The 19,571-nt window shown below is 43.9% G+C and overlaps 1 protein-coding gene across 2 annotated transcripts in view; it reads right to left on the bottom strand.

Annotated features, from left to right (window-relative positions):
- The window catches only part of POLN (DNA polymerase nu), a 165,959-nt gene that overhangs the window by 23,802 nt on the left and 122,586 nt on the right, over window positions 1–19,571 (bottom strand). For both annotated transcript variants that reach the window (XM_033213480.1, XM_033213481.1), the window contains one exon: window positions 2,021–2,103. In XM_033213480.1, coding sequence (XP_033069371.1) covers window positions 2,021–2,103 — 83 coding nt within the window. The remainder of the gene's footprint in view (window positions 1–2,020; window positions 2,104–19,571) is intronic.

The following is a 19,571-nucleotide window of genomic DNA, read 5'->3' on the forward strand; positions in this document are numbered from 1 at the left end:
AGTCCACTAATTTGTTCCTGTGTCTTCTCTGTGCCAGGCAGTGAGCTAAACTGATGAGCTCCTATCTTTGAGGTGCCCATGTTCGAGCTGGTGCATGAGACCATGAACAGGCAAGTGGGTGCAGAGCTGGCGTATCTTGCTCCCTTGCTGGTTTGAAGAGCAGAGCTGCCAAGATGTAGGCTCTGCCCAAGGCATGAGGCCCATGTGGCAAGGAGCTGAGACCACCTCCAGCTGACAGCCAGCAAGAAACAGGCCAGCCAGGTGCGGTGGCTCACGCCTGTAATCCCAGCACTTTGGGAGGCCAAGGCGAGCAGATCACTTGAGGTCAGGAGTTCAAGACCAGCCTGGCCAACATGGTGAAAGCCCATCTCTACTAAAAATATGAAAAATCAGCCGAGCGTGGTGGCAGGTGCCTGTGATCCCAGCTACTCAGGAGGCTGAGGCAGGAGGCTTGAGCCCAGGAGTTGGAGGCTGCAATGAGCTGAGATTGTGCCACTGCATTCCAGCCTGGGGAACAGAGCAAGACTGTCTCCAAAAAAAACAAAAAAACAAAAACAAAAACAAAAAACAGAAGCCAACAAAGTGGATCCCTCCCCAGCTACAGATGTGACCACAGCCCCAGCCAACACCTTGACTGCAGCCCTGTAGGGGACCCAGTTATGGCATGCCCACACCCAGAGAAACTGTGGGATAGTGTTTATTATCTTAAGTTACTATGTTTTTGGCAATTTGTTACCCAGAAATGGGTAACAAATACTGTGGTTGAGGAAGGCTGCACGGGGAGAGTTGAACGCAGGTCTGCAGAAGTGAGGGATGGGCCCTGGTGGTGCAGGGGCAGGCGTTCCGGCAGAGGGAAGAGCAGTGCAAAGCTCTGAGGTTGGAGCCAGCCTGGCTGATTGGCTGTGGTTCTAGACAAGCCAGCCATCTACAGTTTCGGGGTGGGGCACTTTGGACTCTTGTTCAACAGCACCACAGTTTCAATGGAGACTGTAGGGCAGCTCTTAGGGACAATCTACTATGTGCTTGCCCCATTATTCTTCCACTGAAGCTTGTTTGGTTTTGCTGCTTTTCTGTGAATAAACAAAGGGTTTCCATGGCAGGATGGTGAATCTTCTTTTCAGGGTCTTTGCACAAGCCCTGCTGCTCAAAGAACTGATCACAGGGAAAAGGAGGTCTGAACAGGCTTAAGAAGGAGCTGGCGGGCTGGGGAAATTAGGCCACACTGATTCAGCATGACCCAGGGCCAGAAAAGAATTAAAAAAACCCAGACAACCCACGTCAGGGAGTCCAAGGGAGAGCAGAGGAAGGGCGAATGGAAGGGAGTAGAAGGCCTGCTTTGACATGGGCGCTGGGGCTGGGGGGTAGTGGGAAGGAGGGAGAGGAGCAGAAGCAGGAAGAGAAGCGAAAAGGGAAGGGGAAGAAGAGGCTTGCAGAAGAGGCCCCAGGCAGCCCAAACCTCTGGCCTCCAGTCCTTCCTGGCCTAGCCCTGCTTTCTCCTATCTGCTGCCCCTGAGATTGGATCCCCACTGTCCTGTCCCAGCCCAAGGCCTGGTTCTACCTTCTGTGGGGTGCTTTGGCTATGTGGCCCAGCTGGGTGAGCTCTGCCCTAGGGAGACGGGGTGCATGCTGAGATGTGGCAATGCGTCCAAGCACTGCACACCTTGAGGCTGTCTAACTTTACAATGTCTTGGCATGTGTGGGGACAAGGGTCTCCTCGAAGGTCTCCAAGCACAGCAGTGGTGCCTAGCACAGTAGTATGGTGTAGGGGTGGAGCCAATGGCTTGGTCACACTTGACTTGCCCACCTCTGTGGCCTCCCCCTGAGAGACTGGATGTGACTCTGAGCAGGTCAGCGCGTGGGGTGGTCTGGCCAGTGTCTGGTGGCTGCAGGTGTCATCAGAGCATAAACAACACCCAGGGACTCACAGATGATTTCTGAGGCACAGCCATGTTTAAACACAGGCACACAGCTGCCAGCTTACAGGTGACCCCGAGACCCCAGCTCCCAGCCTGCAGCCTACCTGCTCCATAGACCACCGCGTATACCACCTTCTTGGTTTGCTCTCTGTCTGCGTGTGTCACGCGTTCCATGGGCACGTCCTTCCTGCATGGAGAGAACATGTGTGTTCAGGCACAGGAGGCATTGTCAGTGCAGGGCAGACAGTCTAATCACACGCACCACCACTGCGCTTCCTCTGGAAATTCTTCACAGTTTCACGATGGCTGGCACATGGGGACGGGAGATATTCCATACCTGTGGTGTCAGCTTGGCAAGGGCCCCAGGCAGATGCCTTTGGCAACACTGCAGCAGCTACTGCCAGCCAACCACTACCCCACATTCCCAGGTGTCCACAAATCAAAATCCAAAACTGCTTTCACCAAAGGCATGCCCACCCAACTTCAGGAAAGCCTGTTCCCCATGTTGGGGTGCCTGGGCCTGGGCCACGTCTGTGTCTGCTGCAGTGGGGGAGCTGGTTTCTAGGCCTATCTAGTCCCACTGTTTGACTGGATGAGCAACTCTGTCCTGACCTCCCACAGACAGAGGCCATGGGGGTGAGCCTCACCCTGTGGCTACAGCATTCAGATAGAATAAGGATCAACTCAGCATTTGACCGGCATCTGAACCACAGCAATCTCCAGAGATTAAAGCTGGGACATCTGAGTAGCACAGGAGCTCCAGGGCACTCCCAGCACCACCAAGAGTCCCTCCTCCTTCGAGAGCATCCCCAAAGGATAGGCAGCCTGCCAGGTGCCCTGGGTGCCGCCTCCTGCCTGCTGCTTTTGTAAACATCCTTATCATCTACACCAGGCCTCCCTGATGGAGTGGGCATCTCAGATTCAGAAGCCGAGAGAGAGAGAGAGAGAGAGAGAGAGAGAGAGAGAGACAGAGAGAGACAGAGAGAGAGAGAGACAGAAAAAGTAACAGAAACTTCTCCCAATCTGTTTTGTGAATGACTTTGTGCTGGGGCCTCCTTCATTGCTTAGCCAGGTTGTTCACAGCTCTACCTTAGCCTTCACTTCCTACTTGCACTGAGCATAGAGACCAGCCCCAGGTGAAACTCAGGTCTTCTTAGCTCTTTTCTGAGCACGCAAGCTCCCTGCGCATGTATGGGGCTTTCTACATTTCCTGGTATCCACAGGTACTTTTGAATGCTCTAATTTCCAAAAGCATCTCTCTCCTCAGTTTTTCTTCCAGAGCTTTCAGTGCTTCATTGTTTGCCTCAACTATAATTTTTAGCTCCAGGAAGCTGCAAGTTATTTGCCTTACAATGTTTCCAAGCAATGTCTGCCACTCTTCTGCAGCACGTGGGTTCTGAGTTAGGTGAAACAATGACAAGTGCCTGTGTCAGCCCTCAGGCAGCCACCAGACTGGTGAGAATACCCACTTCTCTTTGAGTAAGGTGTGCTCTGCCTCCAGAAGCAGGGACCAGGTCCCACACTAGGAATATGCTGCTGCCTTCAAGATTGGGGGGTGGGAGGAGGGTAAATAGAGTCATCACAAGGCTCTCCTACCATTTTAAATTTTTTTTTGAAATGGAGTCTCACTCTGTCACCCAGGCTGGAGGGAGTAGCATGATCTCGACTCACTGCAACCTCCGTCTCTTGGGTTCAAGTGATTCTCCTGCCTCAGCATCCTGAGTAGCTGGGATTACAGGCACCTGCCACCATGCCCAGCTAATTTTTGTATTTTTAGTAGAGACGGGGTTTTATCATGTTGTCCAGGCTGGTCTCAAACTCCTGACCTTGTGATCAGCCCGCCTTGGCCTCCCAAAGTGCTGGGATTACAGGCGTGAGCCACTGCACCTAGCTCTCCTACCATTTTTAAGTTTTTTCTTATTTTTCTTTTTTTAGAGGTAGGGTCTTGCTTGTTCCCCAGACTGGTCTTGAACTCCTTGTCTCAAGGGATCCTTCTGCTTCAGCCTCTCAAAGTGCTGGGATTACAAGCATGAGTCACTATACTCTGCTTGCCTTTTTCTTGATTCAGCATTTGCTTGGTTGCTGTAAACCTTCGCCTATTTTTCAAAGTTTTGATGATGTTGGTTACGACAGTTTTGTTAGATTTTTCAATGTTTCTTTGGGGGACGAGCCCATGGGGCTGTGTACCCCATCATTCTTGCTGAGATCCCAGACTTCACTGATTTTTTGCCACCTAATTTCTAAGTACCAATGCATTTCCAGTTTTCCCCCTTTTTCTGCTGTGTTAAGCTATTTTGCCACCTCATTTAGCTACCCTTAAACTTGGCATTGTTAATAGCTATATTTAGATAAGAAGCAAAAAGCCAAAACGGGCTGGGTGCAGTGGCTCATGACTGTAATCTCAGCACTTTAGGGGGCGAGGTGGAAGGATCATTTGAGGCCAGGAGTTCGAAACCAGCCTGGGTAACATAGCAAGACCCCGTCTCTACAAAAATGAAAATTAAAAATTTAGCTGGGCATGATGGTATGCCCCTGTGGTCCCAGCTACTTGAGAAGCTGAGGTGGGAGGACTGCTTGAGCCTGGGAGGTTGAGGCTGCAGTGAACCATGAGCGTGCCATTGCACTTCAGCCTGGGTGACAGAGTAAGACCCTGTTTAAATGAATAAACAACTACATGATATTTTTGTAGACTATTTTATAAAATATATTTAAATTTAACCAAATGAAAATGTATCATAGAGGTCTTGGTAAGTTTAGATTGATGCCAGGTACATAAGCAAGGGAAGGAGCTAGAATGATCCATGGGTAATGGGTTAGCACTGGAGACACCAGTATGAACTCATGATAAGCTCCATGTCGATGCACATGGTTACACAGAGAAATATTTAAAGATGTGTGTATATATAAGGTTGGCATGCATGCATAACTTCTTGTTCTGTCAGCTGAGAGGGCCTAGAAGCAACCTGCTCAGTAGCAAAGAGCACCCAGCACCAGAGCTTGGCCTTTAACACCACTCTCCAATGAAAAATGGGGCTCCCTTGGAGAAATGGCTGATTCCAGGACTGGGGCAGGAAACATACAAGATGAGCCTGGAATATCTTCTAGTGCCGGTAAGTAAGGAAGTGATAAATGTGTGTGCACGTGCACACACACACACACACACACACAAACACACACTAAAGAGGCTAAGTCAAAGGGACACAGGAGCCAACTGAAAGAGGTCCCAATGGCCAAAGCTGGAACAATTGAAGCAAGAGAACAAAAAAAAAATTGGATTATAGCCCAAAGTAAAAAATAAATATTCATGAATCCATACGAATTTGGATTCAAAGGATTAAATAAATAAATGGGGGAGAACACAGATCTCCCATACAGAAGAAATCCAAATAATGTATATAGATACCCTGTCCTTAAGAAGACAAAGCATAACCCCCAACTCCTTAATTAGAGGCTGTGCTTAGTGACTTGCTCTCAGAGAGTTCCATGTGGAATCAGAGTAGAAGAGAGTATCTTTATAGTACAGAAACCTGACAAACATGCCATCAGCCAGGTGACCCACGTCAGTATCAGGAAGGTAAGTCCTGTTGACAGTGCGTGTCCCTCATTCAGTGTGATGGGAACGGCCCTGCACCTCTGTGCTCTTCCTCCCTCAAACCCCAAATCCCATTCTAGTCATGAGAAAAACATCGGACTAACACCAACTGAGGGACATTCTACAAAACACCTGACCAGTCCTCCTCAAAACATCAGGGTCATTGAAGACAGGGTAAGTCCAAGAAAGTGTCACCATCAAAAGGAGCCTACGGAGACTGTGACTAAATGCAGTGTGGTGTTATGGAGGGGGACCTGGAGCAGAAAGGGGACAGCAGGGAAAGACTGAGGAAATTTAAGTCATGTGTGGACTTCAGTTTATGATAACACACCAGTATTGGGTTCATTCATTGTGACAAATGTACCATATTAATGGAAAACATTCATACCAGGGAAGCAGGGGTGGGATGTATGAGAACTCTTCGTATCATCCTTGCCATTTTTATGTCAATTTAAAACTGTTCTAAAATAAAAAGTTTATTTAAAAAGTGATCCAGTTCAAGACCAACCTGGGCAACATGATGAACTCTTGTCTCTATTAAAAATACAAAAAAATTATCCAGGTATGGTGATGTACACCTGTAGTCCCAGCTATGTGCAGGGCTGAAGCAGGAGGATCACTGGAGCCCGGAAGGCTGAGGCTACAGTGAGCTGAGATTGTGCCACTGCACTCCAGCCTGGGTGATGAGTGAGACCCTGTCTCAAAAAAAAAAAAAAAAAGAGAGAGAGAGATCCAAAAATTATGCTAGGTTGCAAATCATTTATATAGTATGACTCGATTTTAAGTCATAAAATTGCAGATAAATATGTGGGGGAAAGCCCACAAGTAAGTCTAGTGGGCTTACGAAAATTTGGTTTTTGTTATTTTGATAGCTGGTATTTAAATTTTTTCTAACCAATGAAAATTATAAAGAAAAAATTACCCATAAAAAATTCCACAGTAAATACAGGAGAGTCAATAGCTTTCCTACTAGTAATAAACATAAACTATAATAAAATGACCACACTCACAATAGCAATGAAAACCTCAACATACCTGACAATAAGTTTAAGAAGAAATGCACCAGACTTTCAACAAGGAAGGGGCATTAAAGGACACAGTGGAAGATGTGCTATGCTCCTGGACAGGAGAATACAACAGTGAAAAGACATCAACTTTGCTATATCCAGTGTTACCTTAGCACACTTTCAATTAAGGTATCGGGAGGATTGGGGGATGAAAACTTAAGACAGCAATTCTAAATTTCATCTGAAACACAAAACAAATGGGAACAGTCAGGCCAAAGCTAAAAAGGGCGAGTAATGAGGAAGAACAGGGAAAGGTACACAAAGCTCAATACTGATGCAGGAGTAAAAATAGATAAATCGGGGGAAGCAAAGAAAAAGCCCCAAACAGGCTGTAGTATATTTTAAAACATAGTCAATGATTTGGCATTTTAAATCTACACTGGGTTGGAACTGACTCATTATTTGGGAAACTATGAAGTTAAATGCCTACTTCCTATCATACACAAAAATAAATTAGAAACTCAATAAAGTAAAAACAATCATGAAAGGATGATGATGAAATATATATACAGAGCAGAACAGAGAGCCCAGTGGCGGTGCTGGGGCTCATGGGCCTTGGTGTGTTGCAGAGGTGAAACACTGGATGTGGCCTCATGCATTGACCTGGGACAACTGGCTCGCCATGGTGGAAAAAATCAAATTAGATCTTTGTTGCCACACAAATCACAAAAATGGGGTCCAGACTGAGTAAATGCCTAAACACGAAAAAAAAAATCAAAACTTAAATAAGGCTAAAGAAAACAAAGGAGAATACATAAGTCTCATAAATAGGAGTGTGTTGAAAAGAAACACAAACAATACAAATCATACTAAGAAATATCTTTTTTTTTTCAAGACAGTTGATTAGATGCATTTCAAGCATGCCTCATCCACTTAGAAGAACCAAAATGCTATGTAGACAATCACACTTTGAATACATTATCCAAGACAGAACACAGCAGTTCAAAAGAAAAGCAAAAGAAAACTCCACAATCTAGGAAGAAGGAAAACAGGCAGGCTGCATGGCCGGGACGGGCTGGGAACCAGAGTGACTCCCCAGGACTGGAGGGGGTGATATCTTTCTGTGGTCCACTTTCCCACTGGGAGATCATACAATCCAGGTCATAGGAGAGCACCTTAACCCTCCCCAGCCCTGCTCCAGGGAGGGAACACGCCCTGGGTCCCACATCCTTCCTAAGACCTAAGTAGCTAGAGTAAGATGTCATCGTTGGTCCTAGCTCCTAACAGACTGTGTGGTGCCATGAAACAATGGCATTAGGCCTAGGCATTAGGAAAACTTGGGCTGCTGCTTGTGCAACAAGGATGTGAGCAAAGTGTGAGCTCCCACAACTAGAATTGGAAAGCAAGCATGGCATGGGCTGCAGTCACCAGAGTTGAAAGTAGGCATTTTCTCCGGGAATTGAGCAGGACGAGAGTAGCTGTGGAGGCTTGGTCTTGAGCTGGGTAGGGGCTCTTATGGCCCAGGGCTGAGTTGTGGGTTAGGTGTGAGTTGCCAGGTCTGACTGAAAAGTGAGTCAGCTGTGACCGCTGGGATGGGGGAGGATGCCTGGATTGGACTGGGGTGTGAGAGGGACACAAGCTCCCCACTCTCCAGCCAAGGCTGTGATCTCTGGAACAGGCCTTCACTCCCATAGCAGCACCTCAGCACAGTGGCTGTAGCCCTTCACTCAAACATTTCACCAGGGGCCTGGGGATGGCCATGCCATCCCTAGCCCTTCACCAAGGCAGGTGCATGAACTTTCCACGGAGGGGCACTTGCCACTCGGGGTCCAGCATAAGTTCACCTGGTCCGGCTCTGCCTGCCTTCATCCCCAACAGAGTGCAGGATCCAGGGTCCTGGGGGTTCCACAACCCAATTCAGCACCTGGGACACTGAAGCACTTTTCCAGGGGGGCAGAGGTCAGGCATAAACACCATACCACGACCATCTCAGCTGGCTCCTACCTGCAAGTGCTGCCTGCTGGCCTGGGGGCCAGCCTGCACAGCCCATTGCAACCACTGCCAACACAAATGCACAGCACTTGGGACCCAAAAGAGTATCTCACAACCACTGCTACTACCATCACTCAAACCATCCTGGCTGCCAAGGAGCCCAAGAGCCCACTCACCCAACCAGGACATCACTAGTACAAATGGCATCTGAGAAAGCCAACCAGAGGCCCAAGAACTGATCTGCCTGGAACCGCCAATACAGGTGCCAGCATATGTTGTCCCAGGGCACAAGGACAGTCATGCTTAGCCCACTAACAGAGAGTGGCTGAAACCTGAAGAGAGGCCCATTTGGCATTTTAGTCCCTGCAAAACTTTACCACAGCCTCCACCAATACCTACACCCTAACATCCCAAAGAAACCACAGATACCACTAATGCTATTCACAGCCAAAGAAATCATAGAGTCTTCACTACTGCATGCAATCAGAAACAAAGCCAAAGAGTCCTATCCAACCAACAGAGAGTCACATCTTCAGGAACCCCCACACCCAAATGAAAGTAAATTAAAAAATAAGAAGCGGCAACTGTTACACCAGATGTGCAGAAATCAATGTAAGGACACAGGAAATATGAAAAAGCAAGGTAATATGACACCCTCAAAGGAACACAATAATTCTCCAGCAATAGATCTTAACCAAAAAAGAAATCCTCAAAATCCCAGATAACTAATTCAAAATACTGATTTTTAAAGAGGCTCAATGAGATGCAAGAGAAATCTGGAAATCAATACAAAGAACTCAGAAAATTAATTCAGGATGAATTAAAATTAATTCACAAATGAGAAACTTACCAGAGAGATAGATATCTCTAAAAACAAAACCCCCAAAACCAACTAAACAGACATTCTGGAACTAAAAAATTCATTGAAGGGGATATAAGATACATTTGAAAGCTTCAACAACAGACTGGGCCAAGCAGAAGAAAAAATTTCAGAACCTGAAGACAGGTCTTTTGGAATCCAGTAGGCAAAATTAAAGAAAAAGGAATAAAAAGAATGAACAAAATCTTTGAGATGTTTGGGACTATATAAAACAGCCAAATTTATAAATTATTGGTATTCCTGAGGTTGAAGAGAGATCAAAAGGCTTAGAAAACCTATTTAACAAAATAGTATATGAAAAATTCCTGTCTAGCAAGAGATTTTTGACATCCAAATCCAGGAGATTCATCAATCCCCAGGAAAATACAAGGCAAAAAGGACTTTGCCACAGCACATTATAATCAAACTGTCTAAAGTTAAAGTTAAAGAGCAAATTCTGGCCGGGCGCGGTGGCTCACACCTGTAATCCCAGCACTTTGGGAGGCTGAGGCGGGAGGATCACCAGGTCAGGAGATTGAGACCATCCTGCCTAACAGGGTGAAACCCCGTCTCTACTAAAAAAATACAAAAAATTAGCCGGGCATGATGGCAGGTGCCTGTAGTCCCAGCTACTTGGGAGGCTAAGGCAGGATAATGGCATGAACCCAGGAGGCGGAGCTTGTAGTGAGCAGAGATCATGCCACTGCACTCTAGCCTGGGCGACAGAGCAAGACTCTGTCTCAAAAATAAATAAATAAATAAAATAAAAATAAAAAATAAATAAAGAGCAAATTCTAAAGTCTGCAGGAGAGAAGTGTCTAGTCATCTATAAAGGAAACCCCATAAAACAGTGGACTTTTCAGCAGAAACCTTACAAGCCAGAAAACAATAGAATGACATATTCAAAGTGCTGAAAGAAAAAGCAAACAAACAAAAATGCTGTCAGTCAATAATTCCACATCCAGCAACACAACCTTCATAAATGAAGGATAAATAAAGTCTTTCCCAGACAAGTAAATGATGACTGTATTTGTCACCACTAGATTGGCCCTTCAAGAAATGCTCAAGGGAGTCCTAAAACTTGGAAGCAAAAGGATGACATTCACCATCATGGAAACATACAAAAGTATAAAACTCACTGGTAAAGCAATCACACAAAGGAGCAAGTGAAAGTAATCAAATGGCACCACTACAGAATTCCACCAAACCACAATGACAAACAGAGAAAATGAAAGAAATAATTTATAAAACAACCAGAAAACAATTAGCAATATGACAGGAACAAAACTTCACATATCAACATTAACCTTAATGGTAAATGGATTAAATGTCTATGGCAGAACAACAATTCACTCTATGGATAGACCATATCTTGCTTCCTTGTTTTGTTGATAGACAGTTAGGTGTTTCCACCTTTTGGCTATTATGACTAATACCACTATGAATGTCATGTACGAGTTTTTGTGTGGACATACGTTTCCATTTCTATTGGGTATGTACTAGGAGTGGAATTGCTGGATCATATGGTAACTCTGTGTTTAACTTTTTGAGGAACTGCCAGACTGTTTTTCACAGTGGCTGCACTATTTACCAATGGCAATGTATGAGGGTTGATTACTTTTATTTGGTAGGAAAGCAGGAAGGAAGATCAGTCCTTGAGCTTTTTACCCAAACCTCCCCCAGAAAACACAATCCTGGAGCCCTTAACAAATAATTAAAACTCTCTGGAGGGATATTTGACTGAGTAACATGGGACTATGCTGTCTGCACCCAGCAGAGAGCCTCTTTGCAAGAGGCATCTCCCTCTTATAGTAAAAGCTGTCCCAGTCAGACCACATGAGCCATGACAGCTGTATCTGTGGCTGAAAGAGGAAGAGCCCCATGGATAGACTGTGGCCTCAGGTCATAGATCAGAGCTGTCCACTCCTCAGTGCGAGTTACTGCAAAGGTGTGCTGTTGCTGTCATTCACCCTCCAAGTGCTGCACACCTATCAGGGTGGCAGGGAATCAGACTGGCTCTCTTCAGAAGCGTGCACAGGTCGGGGGCACACACATGCATACAGTCATGTGCAGCCCAAGAGCAATCACGACAGCAGCTACCCTTTGTTGAGATCTGCCCCCCACTATCTCATCTGAGCTCCAGTCTCGACAACTTATTTGGCCTCTCCACATGGGTGCAGCAGAGATGTCCCAGGTTCAACACGTCTGCGTCTTAACTCTCGTTCTGACCTCCCCTCACATGTTGTGAAAGCATACCACCCACCCTGCTGCTGGCCCTCAATTGCCCCACTGGCACTCTCACGTCCAGTCCATCTCCAAACCTCATCACTTCCATCTCCTAATATCGCTGGAGTCTGGACCTTTTTATCGTCTCTACTGATTGTTCCCTGCCCCTCATCTGTATGGCAGCAATAGTCTCCTCTGCCTTTTTTCCCCCTACAACCCATTCTCTGCTCAGCACCATGCAATCTGATAACTTCCTTGCTGAAAACCATTCAGCAGGCATCCAGTTAAAGGTGGCACATGTTTCTCTCTGCTCCCTACCAAGATCCCACTGAAATAATGCAAAGGAATTAAGAGGAACAAATCTATAAGAAAAAAAGAGATCAGGAGAGGGATTCTCATCAAGCAAGAGAGCGCCATATATTTATGAAAGCTGGTGAACAGCTGGTGGTGAGAAGAGCCATCACCCAGAAGACCCAAGAATGTGAGCTCCGGAATATGGAGTGCCTGGTATAATGTAAGGCGGAGAGGGGGAGCTGAAAACAGGGAGGGGACATGAATCCAACACATGTACACAGAATGGTCAAGCATCCTCTCTGACTCACCACCCATCACTCCCTACCCCAAACATTCCACACAAGTCTGTCCAGGAGCCCACTCCCCCAGACAAATGATGATGATGATGATGATGGTGATGATAAAATGGACCATGGGATTCTCTCTACAGAAACTGACAGTCTTGGCAAGCTCTCCAACACCCTCCATATTGCTGAACTTGACAGTCACTCCCTAGTCTCTGGCCTTCTTAAGATGTCCTCGAAGAAGAAAACCTGTTCTGTGCTGCTCACTTCACTCTTATTGAGCAAACTCAGGAAGAGTTTACTCAAGTACTTTTTTTTTCTCTAGCAAAAATGATCTCTATGGGCCTACTATGCTTATAATGCTAGCTAATGAAATTCCAGAGTCTGTCTTTAAAATGCAAGTCTTCATAATTTAAAAAAAAAATTGAATCTAAGAAAGAAATGAAGATGTTCTCTCTGTCCTGCAGCTGTGGAGAAAGAAACATCAATCACAGACCCAATTTGAAAAGTGTTAAATGGGGAACTTTCACGTGAATAGCCATCCTGGTTTCCTGGGAACTGCAAAAACTGGCATGAATATCCTTAACTACTGCACTCTTTTCTCTTCTGTTACCATAAAATTGCCTTTGGAGGTCTTGCGAGACTCCTAGACTTTAGAATGTATTGCCACGTCCTGTGACAATCATCTTGAAGAAGTCTTGTAATTTTGATAGACTGTCTTACTTGATAAATTTTTTGCCCAGGGAATAATGCTAAAATTGGCATGTGTGAATTCCTAACCCATATAAATACTTACAAGACCTAGCTGTTGAATAAGAAGAGTGTCACTGGCTGTGCCCTCTTTCAGCATACGCAGAACCAGCAAATACAAAGCCCAGGCTCTTCCAGATGATTATTTAACAGATCTTTTGAAACAGTTTTTCAGTTACATTGCATTTATCTTTTATCATATACTAAATGTTTACACATATTCCAGTAGGTCTTTTTATGGACTTCATTTTTTTCCATTGATCTATTCTGGTTTTTAGTCATACCACTGTGTTTTAGCAACTGTGACTTTAACATTAATATATTTTAGTATCTGGCAGGACTTGGTCTTTTTTAGTGCTTCTCTTAAAAAGTTTTTAGGATTATTATGCATTATTTTTGCATCATAAACTGCAGATTAGTTTGTCTAGTTACTAAAAAAACCTTACTGGTATTTTTTGGCATTTTTGGCATATTTGTTAGGATATTTCTATATTTACATATTAATGTAAGGAGAAGTAACATCTTCATAAAATTGAAGTTTCCAATCTGTCCTATTTTTCACATTTCTCAGATCTTGCACATTATTCATTATATTATTACAGATATTTTCTTTTTCATTGCACCTTTTCTTCCAATACATTTTCTGACCGGTTGTTTATATTTGGGGAGGTAATTTCTGTACATTAATCTGTGCCTAGTCTTCTTCCAGGTCCCAGTTTTAATAGTTTTTAATAGTTTTCTTTTAGTTGATTCACTTGGTTTCCTAGGCAGATAATCATACCGTCTTTACCAAATGATGGGTTTGCTTCCTCCTTTCCAGGTTTTAAGCTTGTTTCATTATTTCATCAACCAGAGTAACCACACACACTAGCAGCAATAGTATCTTTTCTCATCTCTGAGTCTCACGGGGTGCTTTGGTGTTTCATGCCTGAGCTTGCTGTTGTTTGTTGGCTTGTGGTGGGTAAATACTGTCAGCCATTGAAGGCTTGGAGGGGTTGCATGATCTGACCGAATCTCAGAGAGATAACGGGGGTAGCATTAGGGCATGGATTGGAGTTGGGGAGTGGGGGACCAGCCAGGAAATTCTTTCAATGGTAGGTGTGGGAGATAACAAAGGCCTGAGCTGAGGTTGTGGAAACAGGAACAGAGAAAAGGCCTAAGGCCAGGGGGACCACTGGCCTGGGGGATGTGAGGTGGGAGAGAGGAAGAGAGGAGGCATGACCGCTGCCTGCAGGTACTGGCCATGGCACTGAGCTCCCTCCAGACCCACTGAGTTTGAAGTGTTTGTGGGACAGCCAGGGAAAATCGCCCCTGAGGACTGGAATGCTGGCCTGAGCTCAGGACAGAGAGGAGCTACAATGACCACAACAGCCACATATTGCCAATGATGGACACATCAACCACTCCTGAGCTCTTGCCATGAGCCAGGCACTGGGCCATTGCTTCTCCTCTGAGCGTCACCTGATCCCACACCACCTCTGCAATGCTCTTCATTTTGCACCTTTGCACCTTTGCTCCTTTTGCCTGGTGAGCACCCCTTCCCTTCCTCTGCTGGATTTCTCCTGACTCTTAAACACTCAGTTTCTCCTAAATTCTTCAAAGAAGTCTTCCTGACTCCAAGCAGTCCCAGCCGAAGGTCCCTTCTCTTTCTGGCCAGGGCTCGACTGTGATGATTCTAAACACAGGAGGCCAAGAGAAAGGTACGAGGCATTGACTTGCCAAGACCCACGGGCTCAGATCAAAGCTCCAGAATCAGACTGTATGGGTAAGGAAGGCGGGTGCTTCTCTTGCTGGACAACTGTGCCCTCTCAGGCACGTTTCTTAAAGGCCCCAGGCCTCAGTTTCCTAATCCATAAGATGGGGACAATAGCAGCATCCTAAGTGGTGGTTGGTATTTAATCAGATGTGCTTAGCAAAACCTAGACATATAGTAAGAACTCGATAAATATTAGCTATTTGTATTGTTAAAGGGATAGAATGCCAAATAAAAAGAGGGAGAGAACGCTCCTGGGTACAGAAAGGAGGATGTCCACAAGGTGGTCAGAACAAAAGTTTAAATTCGGTGAATTTTTCTTCTAAATCTCGATTGCAGCTCCAAATTAACCATGCATTGAATCACATGTATTGACGCCCACTAAAATTGAAGAATACTTTTAGGGTAATTTTGTCGCAATTATTTTCTCCTGGCTTTCTCCCTGTAAAGCATGCAGTGTGATTCTTTGTGTGTTGCTCAAGCTCTGGAACTTGGCTGCAGCTAACCAGAGACACCCCAGACAGTGCCAGAAATTTGTGGCTGACATTCACCCCTTTTTCCACGGGTGCCCCCTCAGTATGGCACACTAATCTTCACAATCTTGATGGGAAATGACAAAATGGTCGTGGTCCTCAGGCATGCAAAGACATTTTCCTCGTGGGCAATGACGAAATAGTTCACCAGGCTTTTCCACCGAGAGTGAGGGCTCTGCTCATTCACAGGAGTGGGCGTCTGCTCTGCCCGCTAAGCAGAGCTGCTGCTTTGGAGCGTTTGTAGCGCTAGGACACTTTGAGGGCTTGGAAAACACTAAATCATTAAAAATCATCAATGATTATAGAAATACTGGAAGGAATTAGATGTGCCAGGGATCTGGTAAATTTTTTAGTAGAAGAATCTCAAAGATTAAGCAATATCATTTAGGAGGAAATGACTGAATATGAAAAACAAAAAACAAAAGGAACCTCTGAAGCAGAGCTAATCATGGGAGGAGTCCTTTGCTGTAATTAATCGTTATGGCACAGCTTTCTTAAGGAAGCACCACACAGGGTCTAGGAAAAAATAATGTATGGTAATCAATGTTTAACAATGCAGACAGCCTGAAGTCAGTAACATAAATTGTATCCTAAAAGAGCAATAATCAAAATAATACAATATGGCATCTTAATTGCACACTTATTAAACTTGATTTAAATAGAAATTCCCCTTCTGAGAAAAGCAATGAGACTTTTTCAGGGAATGAATGATTGAATGAAATGTAAATTCGATTTCATTCTTTAGTTCTGTCCATTTTTGCTTTAGGTATTTTAAAGTTGTTTTAATAGGTGCATTAAAATTTAGGATTACTATATCTTCTTGATGAATTGGCCCTTTTATCACTATGAAATGTCCCTTTTTATCCAGCAACACTTTTTGTTTTGCAGTTTACACTGATACTAGTATAGTAGTTGGCTTTCTTATGCCTAGTGTTTGCATGGCATATTTTTCCTTACCAGCAGTTGTAATAGAGGGAAAGAGATGAAGAGGAACCACGTGCAGACTCTTAAAGTCTTGCTTAGGAGTGACATGTCACTTTTACTCATGTTCCATTGGCAAGTCACATGGCCAAGTCTGACACCTACTGGGTACGGAAGCACCATCTTCCCTGGACAGGGAGCCACACACAGCAATACTGTCTTCCACACTTGCCTGTACTTTTTCTGTGTATTTCTTGGAATTTTCTACATTGACAATCATGTCATCTGCAAGTAGAGATAGTCTCAGAGAAGCACTCCAAAACCATCTTAAGCAGAAGAAAAAATGCACATATTCTGCAGTTAAAAATTCTCCTAAGTTTCAGTCTGAAAATGCTGAGTTGAATGCACAGCTGATAAGAATTGTTTTTTATTTGTATTTTATAAAACTTTTAGGAATTCACCTAACGAGCCAAGGACATGATGGTTCCTTGAAGAAGGCACCTCAATGGCATGTCTTGGGCCCCGCAGTGCATAATGGCTGTGTCTTTTGCTTGTGTGAGTGTGCATGTGTGTGCACAAGTGTGTGTGTGTGAAGTTGCTGGAGCTGCAGTAAGCAGCTCTGAGATTCTGTCTGATGTGCATTCCCTGGGGAAATCCCAGCTCTCTGGGTGTCAGCACCAGTCTCTCAAATTGTGGCTTTATAGTTGATTTCTTTCAAACTCCATTTATATAAGCTTAAAGGTTTTTCAAGGAAATTGTTATTCTTTGAAAACGTTACTAAGTATTTCAGAATATCACATCAAATTGCCTTTTTGCTTTTTGTGTTTCAAACAATAAGGCATTTACATGAAACAAACATTTTTAAGAGTGTATTTGATCTTGCTGCTTTTTTACCACATGCTACTCTAGTCCTCTGTTTGGAACATAAGAATTACTTCCACAGCAACTAATTACAGTGTAAGTTACAAATGTTGGATTACTATTGCTGATGGGGAATTAGAAGCAACCACCATGCAAATATTAAAAGCTTCTTATTTTTGAAGTCCTCCCAAGAACTAATACAAGCTAATAAAATACAGGGAAGACATATGCTATATCCAATGTAGATATGAACTTTTCAAGTTGGCTTTATGAGAGCTCGGCTTGACACAAATCTGAAGAGAATTATTTCCTGTCTAATACGTTACACCTTTGTCAAAAATTGGTTAAGCATATTTGTTTGGGTCTATTTCTGGTTTCTCTTTTCTGTTCCATTGATCTAGTACCTATCCTTCTGTCAGCACCACACTCTCTTGATTACTGTATGTATAAAGTTTTAATATCAGGTGGAGCGATTCCTCCCATCTTATTCTTCTTCAAAACGGTTTTAGTTATTCTAAGCCCTGTGCCTTTTCACATACATTTTAGACTAAGCTTCTCTGTGTCTACAAAAACCTTGTTTGGGTTTTAGCAGGAATTGCACTATAAACCCACAGACCAATTTTGGGAGAATTGACATTGTTTGTATGTTGAGTCTTCCATACCATGAACATGGTATTTCTCTTGAATTCTTTGATTCCTTTCATCAGCATTTTATACCTTTAGGCATACAGATCTTGTACATGTTTTGTTAACTGAAATTTAAGTACTTTATTATCTTTGGAGTGGTTTTTTGTTTTTTTTTTTTTTGAGACAGTTTTGCTCTTGTTGCCCAGGCTGGAGTGCAGTGGCACAATCTCAGATCACTGCAACCTCCACCTCATGGGTTCAAGTGATTCTCCTGCCTCAGTCTCTCGAGTAGTTGAGATTACAGGCATCCATCACTACAACCGGCTAATCTTTAGTAGAGACGGGGTTTTATCATGTTGGTCAGGCTGCTCTCGAACTCCTGACCTCAGGTGATCCACCCACCTTGGCCTCCCAAAGTACTGGGATTACAGGTATGAGCCATCATGCTTGGCCATCTTTGGAGTGATTATTAATGGCATTGTGTTTTTAATTTTGATTTCTGCATGTTCATTGTCAATTTATAGAAATGTGACCAATTTTTGTGAGCTGATTTTGGACTTGCAACCTTGGTGAACTTACTTATTAATTCTAAGGGTTAAAAACAATTCTTTTTGTCTGTTCTGTGGGATTTTCCACATAGGCAATCATGTCATCTGCAAAGAGAGACAGTTTTATGTCTTCCTTTCCAATCTATATGCCATTTCCTTTTTTTTATCTTGTGCAGTGGCTAGAACTTCAATATGCAATATTAACAAGTTGTTCCTGATCTTAGGGGGAAGCATTCTTTCACCATTAAAATATGCTATTGGGGCCTGGGTGTGGTAGCTCATGCCTGTAATCCTAGCACTCTGGGAGGCTGAGGCGGGCAGATCACTTGAGGTCAGGAGCTTGAGACCAGCCTGGCCAACATGGTGAAACCCTATCTCTATCAAAAATACAAAAATTAGCTGGGCACGGTGGCAGGTGCCTGTAATCCCAGCTACTCTGGAGGCTGAGGCAGGAGAATCTCTTGAACTTGGGAGGCGGAAGTTGCAGTGAGCTGAGATTGCATCACTGCACTCCAGCCTGGGGGACAGAGAGAGACTCTGTCTCAAAAAAAAAAAAAAAAAAAAAAAATCTCCAGGGAAGCCATCTGAGCCTGAGGGTTTCTTTTTCAGGAACTTTTAAGGGACAAACTCAATTTCTTTAATAGTTATAGGAATATTTAGGTTATCCATTTCATCTTAGTTAGATTTTCGTAGTTTGTGGTTTTCAAGAAATTGGTCCGTATCTTCTAAATTGTTGAATTGTTACAGTATTCCCTTTTTATCCTTTTGATGTCTGCAGAATCTATGGTGATATCTCCTATTTCGTTCCTGATATTGATGATTTACATCATCTATTTTCATTTTTTGTCACCCTTGCTAGAGTTTATCAATTTTACTGATTTTTCAAAGAAACAGCTTTTTTCATTGATTTCCTCTATTGTTTTCTGCTTGTCAATTTCATTGATTTCTGCTGTTTATTATTTCATTCCTTCTGCTTGCTTTGGGTTTATTTTGCTCTTCTTTTTCAAGTTTCTTGAGATAGAAACTTATTGACTTGAGATCTTTCCTGATTTCTAATGTAAGCATTTCATGCTATATATTTCCTACTTTACCCATATCCTTCGCCCAATACTTTGACAAAAATGCTTTGCTGTGATACTTGGTTAGCAACAGCCAGAGTAGCTTTGGGCCCACTGAAGAAAGTAACACTTGTGATCTAATCACCAACACTCGCCTTGAATTGCAGAGAGATTCTCTCATGCATTCTAAGGGAGGAAATCCAGGACACCTATTCCATCCAAGCACTAAGGTGGCAACAAAGCTCAAACATTAACCAAGAAGCAAAATAGTCTTCCTGCCTGAACTAAAACCATCTTCTAAGACTTTCTGTATCTCTGGAGAGAGAGCAGGGGTGTTATTAAATTTATTA

Source organism: Trachypithecus francoisi, unplaced genomic scaffold, assembly GCF_009764315.1.
Source record: "Trachypithecus francoisi isolate TF-2019V2 unplaced genomic scaffold, Tfra_2.0 Lachesis_group1, whole genome shotgun sequence".
Classification (NCBI taxonomy): domain Eukaryota; kingdom Metazoa; phylum Chordata; class Mammalia; order Primates; family Cercopithecidae; genus Trachypithecus; species Trachypithecus francoisi.